Consider the following 10,149-nt stretch of genomic DNA (forward strand, 5'->3'; position numbering starts at 1 on the left):
CTGTGGCTTAAGTGGTAGAGCGCTAGCCTTGAGCTGAAGAGCTGAGGGACAGCGCCCAGGCCCAGAGTTCAGGCCCCACGACTGGACCCCCCCCCCAAAAAAAAAGTCTCATTGAGCAGGGCGCTGGTGGCTCACGCCTGTTGTCCTAGCTACTCAGGAGGCTGAGATCTGAGGATCTGGGTTCAAAGCCAGCCCAGGTAGTAAACTCCCTGTAAGACTCTTATCTCCAATGAACCACCAGAAAACCAGAAGCGGCGCTGTGGTTCAAGTGGTAGAGTGCTAGCCTTGAGCTGAAGAGCTGAGGGACAGCGCCCAAGCCCAGAGTTCAGGCCCCATGACCAACAAAAACAAAGTCTCATGGAATTTCTTGCCCAGGTTGGCTTCAAACTGCGATCCTTAGCTCTCATCCTCCCAAGTGGCTGGATTTACAGTCGTGAGCCACTAGCACTGGACTCCTTTCTTTTGAGAGGGTTGTGCTGTAGATGCCAGGAAGTTGTAAAACTGGCTTTCCTCCTCCTCTGCCCAGCCTTGGCAGGACAGGCTGCCACAGCCTGGCTCATGTCCCTGTCCCTTGGGATGACTTGGGAAGACGGGGCCACCCCAGATGACTGGCCACGCAGAGCCCAGTCCGTCCCCGCCACGCACCTGAGAGTTGAATGGGAATTTCCTTAACTCCTTAGCCATCCGCAGGTCCCAGCAGCGCAGACACGCGTCCAGGCCCCCCGCCCACACCTTGTGGCTCTTCACCGCCAGGCTTCGCGCTCCATTGAGGGGGCAGGAGATGTCCCTGGAGGGGCGGCCGAGGGGAGGGGGGTGACAAGACGCCAAGCACGTGCCCCGGACACCACTGCTCGCTGGCTCACTGCCTCGCAAGAGGGTCAGCCACATGATGGAAGCGCCTAGAAAGGGGACTTTGGAGGCCGAGCTGCCCCCCATGCCCTCGACTCCATCCTCCCTGCGATCCTGAGCCTCAGTCTACCCACACTGCCAAGTGGGCCCACAGAAATCCCTTACCACCAAGTCACGCTGGCATCTTCCAGAAACATCTATGCACGCATGTGCCACAAAACAGTACTCCTTCTGGGAGTTCAAATCCCAGTACCACCAAAAAAAAAGGGGGGGCTGGGAGCCAGTCGCTCATGCCTGTCATTCTAGCTACTCAGGAGGCTGAGAGCTGAGGATCGCAGTTCAAAGCCAGCCAGGGCAGAAAAGTCTGAGACTCTGATCTCCAATAAACCACTAGAAAACCAGAAGCGGCGCTGTGGCTCAGTGGTAGAGCGCTTGCCTTGCATGCATGAGGCCCTGGGTTCGATTCCTCAGCACCACATAAGCAAAAAGAAAAAAGCCGGAAGTGGTGCGGTGGCTCAAGTGGTAGAGCACTAGCCTTGAGCTGAAGAGCTGAGGGACAGCGCCCAGGCCCAGAGTTCAGGACCGAAGACCGACAGCAGCAAAAAAAGTTTGGGAAGAGAGTGGAGGGCAGGGAAGAGACGGCGGGGTGGGGAAGAGACGGCGGGGTGGGGAAGAGACGGCGGGGAAGAATTTGAGAGGGAGGAAGGGGCGGGGCAGGGAGGGGGAGGGGCGGGGAGGAGGGAGGAGGAGGAGGGGCGGGAGGGGGGACCCTGCCCCGCACCTGATCCCGCTGTGAACCCGCAGGTCCCACACCCGGACGATCCCTTCACTGAAGCCGGCCAGGACCAAGTTTTCCTCCACCTTGGCGGCCAGGGACTGGCAGGAGAGGGCGGGGCAGGGCAGCTCGCTCTTCACGTACAGCGAGGACGCCGACAGGTCCCACAGCTTCACGCCGGCCAGGTGGCGGCCGCCCGCCAGCAGCGTGCTGTTGTCGGAGGCCAGCAGGCAGGTGCGCAGGTAGGAGCCGCGGGCCGGGGACCCCTGGGTGGGCGGGGCCGCGGGCCGGCTGAGGAGCCCCGCCCCCGAGGGCTGGCCACGCCCTCTGCAACCAGCCCCACCCCTAGTACTAGCCCAGCTCAACCACTACCTATGCCTGGCCCCGCCCCCGAGCCCGTGGCCCCGCCCCGGGCCCCGCCCCGCGAGGCTGGCCCCGCCCCTCACCTGTGGCGCCGGCCGCAGGTGGCTCTCGGGGAACCTGTCCTCCGCCATCTGGCCAGCCAGGCTCCACACCTTGACGCCGCCCTTGCTGCAGCTGAAGGCGTGGCGCGAGAAGCTGCTCACCGCCGCGGACAGCACCGGCTCCCCGTGGTTTAGCACCCGCACCTTCTCCACGCGGTGCGGGACCGCGAACCGCTTGGAGCGCCCGGGCTCTGCCGCCGTCCTGTCCCAGGTGTCTTCGAAGTCCTCGGGGTCCCAGGTTCTCCGGAGGGGAGAGTTCGGAGATCACCCCCCTGCCGACCACGGGGTCCATTCCTTCCAAACCCCGGGGGCTCTCAAGTCTTGCTCCACGCCCACCTCGAACCCTGCACCCGTCCTGCTTGGAATGCTTCACCTTGGAGAGCAAACTCCTACTCATCCTTCAAGGCCCTAACCATGACGCCCCTTCTTCCAGGAAGTCAAACCAACACCTTTGGTCCTACTTCCTTCCCCTTATGGACAACAGGAGAGTCAGCTACCCCGCCTCCCCCCAAATCACCTTCTCTCCGGGGCGGCAAGCTGCGGGATACTCACAGGGGCTTCAGAAATGGACCCATGGCATCAGGCAACTCCTGTGGGGTGAAAGCGCTCAGAGGCCGGGGTCACGCTCTCCCAGCCCAGCCTCGCGGTAAGTGCTCACCTGGGACTCGGGGGGCTGGGGGCTGTCTTTTGGGGGACACAGGATAGATTTGGCCACCATGGAAACCGGCTGGTGACTATAGAACTGTCCAGTTTGGAAGCGGACTCTTTTCCCCAGGGTCATCGTCTCCTCTTCCTCTTCCACCTCCTCCTCCTCCTCTTCCGGTTCCTTTTCCCATTCACCCAGGTCACTGGGTTCCAGCACCTTGCTCCCCTGTGCCCAGGGCCGTGGAGCAGTCAAGGGGACCCCTAGCTCCCCCCGGGTTAACCCCATGCAGCCCGCCCGGGGCTCCAGCCTGGGATCCCCCCGGGTTAACCCCATGCAGCCCGCCCGGGGCTCCAGCCTGGGATCCCCCCGGTCAATGGGGGGGAGGCAAGCTACAGGTGCTGAGCACCCGGTCCTCAGTGGGGTACCCCTCCCCAGGGACCAGACAGGAAGAGGCCCCCTCAGCCCACACCGGGTGACCACAGCCCCCCCCCAGGCCCGCAGCCACTCACCCCAACCTGTGCGGTCACTGTGGCCATGGCCAAGGAGAGCATGGAGAAAGCAGGGGTTTGTGAGCTGCCCTCCCCTGCACCCCAACACTGCCTAAGCCAGCCCTCCTCCCCCTCCCGTCCCCTCTCCCCATGAGCTACCTTCCGAGTGAGAGGCCCGGAGGAAGAGACGCCGCAGCTCCTGCGTGAGCGCGTCGTGCCAGAACTGGGGTTTGGTGTCATGGGGTGGGGGCCGCTCGTCCCCCCGCAGGGCCTGGGGCAGCCGGTCGGAAGACTTGGGGTCCGCTGTGTCTGGGGGATCCTGTGGGCTCCTGGCTGGGGCACACTGGGGGAGTTTGGGGCCTGCTAGCTCTTCTGCAGCCCAGCCCAGGTCCAGCTGGAAGTACAGGAGGGATGTGTGAGGCCCATGTGGGGGACCCCCTTCCCTGAGCGACCCCCCACAGCCAGCAGGACCCCGAGACTCACCTCTGTGGTCTGTTTCTTCAGGAGTTTATTACACTTCTCCATCTGCCGCAAGAAACTGTTTACCTGGGGGGGGGCAGCCTGGGGTGAGGGGCAGCCTGGGAAGCCGCCCACCTCCACCAGCAGCTGGGTGTTGGGGTTCACACCTATCATCCCAACTAAACTGGAGGCCAACGATCTGGCGGGGGGGGGGGCGGAGGGACAGGAAACAAGACCAGTCCTGGGGCTTGAACTCAGGCCCTGGGCACTGTTTTTTTTTTGCTCAAGGATGGTGCTGTACCATTAGAGTCATGGCCCCACTTCCGGCTTTCTGGTGGTTAATTGGAGCTTTTAAGAGTCTCATGGAGCCGGGCGCTGGTGGCTCACGCCTGTCACCCTCGCTACTCAGGAGGCTGAGATCTGAGGATCATGGTTCAAAGCCAGCCAGGGCAGGAAAGGTCGTGAGACTCTTCTCTCCAAGGAACCACCAGAAAACCGGAAGTGGCGCTGTGGCTCAAGTGGTAGAGCGCTCGCCTTGAGCTGAAGAGCTGAGGGACAGCGCCCAGGCCCAGAGTTCAAGCCCCATGACCAACAGCAAAACACTCAAGCCAGGCACCTCTTGCGGGGAGCCAGGGGTCTCCTGGGAGGGCCCCCAGCCAGGCCCCCCCTTCCTCTGCCGACAGCCCTGCATGGCCCCCACCTGCCCCAGGGTCCCCCAGTCCTGAGGGATGGACTCCGGCCCCTCCTGGATCCCCATGCTTTGTGTTCCCAAGAGGAGGAAGCTCAGCCCCCTGTACCCCTACTTTCCCTCCCCACCTCCTGCCCCCCACTTACCTGATTGTGATGTTCTTGGATATTGTGCTGGACTTCCTTGAGCTGAAACCAAGACACGGCTCATGCTGTGTGACCCTGAAAAAGCTGCTTTCCCTCTGGTCCTCTTAAATAGGATACGTCCACCACACTCACACTCATGCCAATTTAGGTCACCTCTGTTCTTTCTTCCTCCTCCTCCTCCCAGATCTCCCAACACAGTGGCCTCCCGACATTGGCTCCATTCAGGGACACTGGGTTCTACCCCAGACATTTGCACAGGCTCCACCACCCGTCAACCTCTGCAGGCCCTTAACTATTCCTCAGGAGCACCTCCCCCGGAAAAGCCACTTCCTGTGGGATCCCAGCCAGAGACCCCGGCTGTTGCCATGTCCTTGTCCCTTGCCTATGCCCCGGACCTCTCAGGTGGCCACAAATGTGGCCACTCACTGACATTAAGTTAAAAACTTGGCTCATGCCTGTCATCCTAGCTACTCAGGAGGCTGAGATCTGAGGATCGTGCTTCAAAGCCAGCCCGGGCAGGAAAGACCATGAGACTCTTATCTCCAATAAACCACCAGAAAACCAGAAGTGGTGCAGTGGCTCAAATGGTAGAGCGCTCGCCTTGAGCAAAAGGAGCTCAGGGATAGAGCCGAGGTCCCGAGTTCAAGCCCCAGGACCGCCCAATAAAAACCCCACCAGCAGACTCGTACGAAGCAGCCAATGGGCGGAGGGGAAGAACCGGCGGCCGAGGGCCGGGGCAGCACTGCCCCAGGCGCTGCTCACCAGGAGGTTGAGAATTCCCAGCTGCTTCATGAGGTGCTCCGGGAGGAGATCTAGAAGGTGCTCCGGGAACCTGAGGGAAGAAAGGCTTGGAGACCCGGCAGCCCAGCCCTGAGCCGCTCCACCGAGAGGCCGCAAGTCCTTCATTTTGTTTTTTGTGCAGGCCTCCTTCTGCAGCCCAGCCTGGCCCCAACTCCAAAGACAGTGAGCACTGGTGGCTCACGCCTGTAATCCCAGCTACTCATGAGGCTGAGATCTGAGGATGGCAACTGGAAGCCAGCCTGGGGAAAAGCCACCCCCACAAAGCCAGAGGTGGAGCTGTGGCTCAAGTGGTAGAGCGCCAGCCTTGCTCAGGACAGACACACAGGCGGGCACTGCCACACTACCTAAGGTTCTGTAAGTGGGGGTGACCCCAGGACTTGGGGGTCATGTGAGGCCCATGTCCTTCCCCCTAGCCACACCCTGGCCACATGCAGTGTTCCCCTCAAATGGGAGGCATCAGATGGAAGGGGAAAGCAACCTTTCCATCCATGTTCATTAAGGTGCGGGTGACTGGGTGCTTTGCCTTGAGGACTGGGCTTGGTTGTTTTTGGGGGGAGGGGTTCAGAGTCCCAGGGGAGTTGATGGAGCCAATTTCCCCCCCTCTCTGGGCAGGGCGGGCAGGCCCAGAGACCCTTCACCTGTGGGCATCCTTACCCGTGGAAGCAGGACTTGAGCTGGACCTGGATGAGGGGGAAGGGAGGAGGCTGAAACCAGGGGGGAGGGGGGAGGAGGAACCCCAACCCCCCACGGTACCCTAAATGTGGTCACTGTTTTTTTTTTTGGTCATTCCTGGGGCCTGAACTCTGGGCCCGGGTGCTGTCCCTCAGCTCTTCAGCTCAAGGCTAGCACTCTACCACTTGAGCCACAGCGCCACTTCTGGCTTTTTTTTGTTTATGTGGTACCGAGGAATCGAACCCAGGGCTTTGTCCATGCAAGGCAAGCGCTCTACCACTGAGCCACCTTCCCAGCCCCTCGTTCTTCTACTTGTTCTATTTTACCTCTTGTTATTGTTGCTTGTCTTACATGGCTTGTTTATAAATTAAACTCTGTTTTTCCTTGTGTTTTTGTGTGTGCTGGTTCTAGAACTTGAATGCAAGGCTTGGGTGCTGGGTCTCTTAGCGTTTTTGCTCAAGGCTGGCACTCTACCACCTGAACCACAGCTCCACCTTTGGCTTTTGGGGTTACTGGAGATACAAGTCTCCGGGACTTTCTGCCTGGACTGGCTTTGGGTTATGATCCTCTGATCTTGGCCTCCTCAGTAGCTGGGCTCATAGGCTTGAGCCACAGAGCCCATCCATCCACCTTTCCTTTTTTTTTTTTTTTTAGGGGGGGGGTTCCTGGGGTGGGAATTCAGGGCCTCACACAGATTAGGTACACGCTCTACCACTGTGCTACATGCCCAAGTCCTGCAAATTAAACTTTCTCAGTACGTTCATAAGTAGTAGTTCGACCATATTTATGCAGGGGCCTTGGAAGGGATTTCTGGATCAGGGAGCAGGATTGTTCTATTTTGCAGATTGTTGGAAAAAAATAAAACCTCAGATATTTACCATCTGGTCCTTCCAGCCCTGGCGGTGGGGGTGTGAGGGTCGGGAAGTTAAAATATTAACTGAATAGCCAGGTGCTGGCGGCTCACACCGGTATCCTAGCTACTCAGGAGGCCGAGATCTGAGGATCATGGTTTGAAGCCAGTTAGGGGCAGAAAAGTCCCCTTGAGACTCTCATCTCCAATGAGCCACCAAAAGAAGCCGGAAGTGGTGTGGTGGCTCAAAATGGTTGTAGGGCTACTCTTGAGCAAAAAAGAGTTCAGCGACAGTGCCTGGGCCCTGAATTCAGGTCCCACAATTGATCAAAAATAAATAACTGACTCAGGATGTTTAAGGGGCGTCACCTGCCCCGCTGCCGGCCAGCTTAACGTTCAGAAAGCGGCTGCGGCTGGGGGCTGGGGGGGGCCTGGCCTTCCTCACCCAGCGATGGGTCATTGCTTCCAGCTGCCCACGCCTGGCCCCCTGTTCCCAAGACAGGTGGCACCTGGGCGCCTCTCCCACCTGCCCTTCTCACCGGAGTCTCCATGATGGCGGAACTCTTGGGGAGCTGGTCCTCAGAGGTCATCTGAAAGCAAATGCACGCAGGACTCCGGTCAGAGATGCCAGACACAACAAGGGGACCGCAGGTCCATCAGTGACCCACAAACCGCAGCCCCGTCCCCCAACCCCACCCTGGAGCCGAGCTGCCAGCACCTGGGGGTATTTGGGGGCCTGCATCACATGTCGGTGGTGCTGGTGAGGTGGCAAGGGATGTCCCAAGCCTTGCACCCCCCGGTCTCCCCCCTCTGCCATGGGACGCCCACATACTCCCAGAGGGAACAGTCAGGGATGGTGAGGCCGGAGAGCCCCCCAAAAGGGAAATCTTAAGATTTGAGACAACTTCCTGAGGGCAAAAAAGCCAAGGGTTGTGTAGGATGAGTAAGAGTTTGCCTGGTAGAATTTATGAGAAAAGAGACAGACAGACAGACGGACCCCGGCCCACCCATCCACCCCCGTCCCTCCCCCCGGCCCGGACCCCCCACAACGCCCCTGCAGGAACAGGCCTGCCAGCCACGCACCGCGCACCGCGCACCCCGGGCGGCCCGGAGAGCCGCGCCGAGCGGAAGCCGCCGGGGTCAACCAAGTTCAGGGCAGGAGGCGGTGCCTCCGCCCCCACGCGGGGGGCCATTTGACCCGTCTGGCCCCGCCCCGCCCCGCCCCTTCCGCGTCCCGGCCCCGCCCACCGCCACCACCTGGGCCCCCGCGGTCCATCAAAGACGGAGCCGCAGCTGCACGTGGGCCCGGGCCCGCTCCGGAGCGGCCGCTGGCAGCGCCAGCCAATCACGAGGCGGGCGTCCCACGTGCATCACGTTTCCGCGTCGCTGATTGGCCTGCTCTGCCGGGACTGTCCGTCAACCAGTCCCGAGCTCTTCCTTAACCCTTTGGATGCCGCTGAGGGAAGGAAGGTGGGACGCCGAGCTGCGGCCACGGGGAGGTCGGGGCCGGGCCGGGCTCCGAGGCTGAGATCAGAGGATCAGGGTTCGAGGCCAGCACACTGCTGGGGCTTGAGCTCGGCCGGGGCGCTGTCCCTGAGCTGCTTTGACTCCAGGCCCGCGCTCTTCCCCTTGAGCCGCGGCGCCACTTGCAGCTTTTTCTGTGTATGGGGTACTGAGGAATGGAACCCAGGGCTTCCTGCGTGCCAGGCCCCCGAGCCACCTTCCCAGCCTCAACAGTGAGACTGTTATCTCCAATTACTACCAAAAAGCCGGAAGTGGCGCTGTGGCTCAAGTGGTAGAGTGCCAGCCTAGAGCTGAAGAGCTGAGGGACAGTGCCCAGACCCAGAGTTTAGGCCCCACGACCGGACCCCCCAAAAAAAAATCGCACTCAGGAGTCTCACGGTCTCTCCTGCCCGGGCTGGCTTTGAACCGCGATCCTCAGATCTCAGCCTCCTGAGTAGCTAGGATTACAGGCGTGAGCCACCAGCGCCCAGCTTTATTTATTTATTTAGCCCTGTGTTGCCTACGATGGCCTGGAAATTTGTAGATTCCTGCCTCCGTTTCCCAAGTGCTGGGATTACAGGAATGCATTACTGTGCCTGGCTCCTCAAGACCCTTTTACTAATCACCTTCCCATTTATCTAATCATTTGAGGCTCCATCTCAAATGCCATCAATGGAAGAGTTTTGGAAGTAACTTTTCCACTTTGAAACCACAGCGCCTAGTCAGGACCACACGGCTGCTAAATGGATAAGCAAGGGTTTGAGCCCAGGCCCTCCAGCTTTTTTTTTTTTTTTGTCAGTCATGGGGCTTGACTCTGGGCCTGGGCACTGTCCCTGAGTTCTTCAGCTCAAGGCAAGTGCTCTACCACTTGAGCCACAGCACTACTACTGGTTTTCTGAAGGTTAATAGGAGATAAGAGTTTCATGGACTTTCCTGCACAGGCTGGCTTTGAACCACGATCCTCAGCTCTCAGTTTCTGAGTAGCTAGGATTACAGGTGTGAGCCACCAGCATCCAGCTAGTCATTACATTTTTTTATTATTATAAAGCTGATGTACAGGCTGGGAATGTGGCTTAGTGGTAGAGTGCTTGCCTAATATGCACAAAAGCCTGGGTTCGATTCCTCAGCACCACATAAACTGAAAAAGCCAGAAGTGGCACTGTGGCTCAAGTGGTAGATTGCTAGCCTTGAGCAAAACTCAGTGTATAGGCCCTGAGTTCAAGCCCCAAGACTGGAAAAAAAAAAGTGATGTACAGAGTAGTTACAGTTACATAAGTTAGGTAGAATATATTTCTTTTTCTTTTCTTTTTGCCAGTTCTGGGGCTTGAACTCAGGGTCTAGGCACTGTCCCTGACCTTCTTTTACTCAAGGCTAGCACTCTACCACTTGAGCCATAGCTCTACTTTTGGCCTTTTGGTATTTTTAATTAGAGATAAGAGTCTCATGGACTTTCTTGTCCAGGTTGGCTTCGAACCCTAATGTTCAGATCTTAGCTCTGTGAACAGTTAGGTGTACAGTCATGAGCCATCAGTGCCTTAACACAGATTACACACACACACATACTTTACGGGTTTTTTTTTGGCAGTCCTGGCATTTAAATTCAGGGCCTTTTTCACTTATTAAGCAGGTGTTCTGCCACTTGAACCAGGCCGCGAGTCTGGTTAATTAGAGATAGGGTCTTACAGTTTTGGTTTTCGTTTTATTTATTTTGGTCATGGGGCTTGAACTCTGGGCCTGGGCGCTGTCCCTCAGCTCTTCAGCTCAAGGCTAGCGCTCTACCACTTGAGCCACAGCGCCACTTCCAGCTT

General features: G+C 58.7%; 1 protein-coding gene across 2 annotated transcripts in view; it reads right to left on the reverse strand.

Moving 5' to 3' along the window:
• Positions 1-7,857, reverse strand: part of Tle6 (transducin-like enhancer of split 6) — a 21,367-nt gene extending 13,510 nt beyond the window's left edge. The window contains exons 1-13 of one of the 2 annotated variants that reach the window (XM_013022783.1): positions 7,557-7,857; positions 7,378-7,428; positions 5,971-5,996; positions 5,278-5,347; positions 4,516-4,557; positions 3,706-3,768; positions 3,382-3,616; positions 3,244-3,260; positions 2,747-2,959; positions 2,641-2,678; positions 2,071-2,329; positions 1,631-1,890; positions 646-787 (exon numbers count right to left, since the gene is read on the reverse strand). In XM_013022783.1, coding sequence (XP_012878237.1) covers positions 646-787; positions 1,631-1,890; positions 2,071-2,329; positions 2,641-2,678; positions 2,747-2,959; positions 3,244-3,260; positions 3,382-3,616; positions 3,706-3,768; positions 4,516-4,557; positions 5,278-5,347; positions 5,971-5,996; positions 7,378-7,428; positions 7,557-7,655 — 1,515 coding nt within the window. In that variant the 5' untranslated portion in view covers positions 7,656-7,857. Of the gene's footprint in view, positions 1-645; positions 788-1,630; positions 1,891-2,070; positions 2,330-2,640; positions 2,679-2,746; positions 2,960-3,243; positions 3,261-3,381; positions 3,617-3,705; positions 3,769-4,515; positions 4,558-5,277; positions 5,363-5,970; positions 5,997-7,377; positions 7,429-7,556 lie in introns of both variants that reach the window. The other variant, XM_013022782.1, reaches the window with a different exon arrangement.
• Positions 7,858-10,149: the final 2,292 nt, after the last annotated feature.

This window comes from Dipodomys ordii, unplaced genomic scaffold (genome assembly GCF_000151885.1).
Source record: "Dipodomys ordii isolate 6190 unplaced genomic scaffold, Dord_2.0 Scaffold64, whole genome shotgun sequence".
In the NCBI taxonomy this organism is placed as follows: Eukaryota; Metazoa; Chordata; class Mammalia; order Rodentia; family Heteromyidae; genus Dipodomys; species Dipodomys ordii.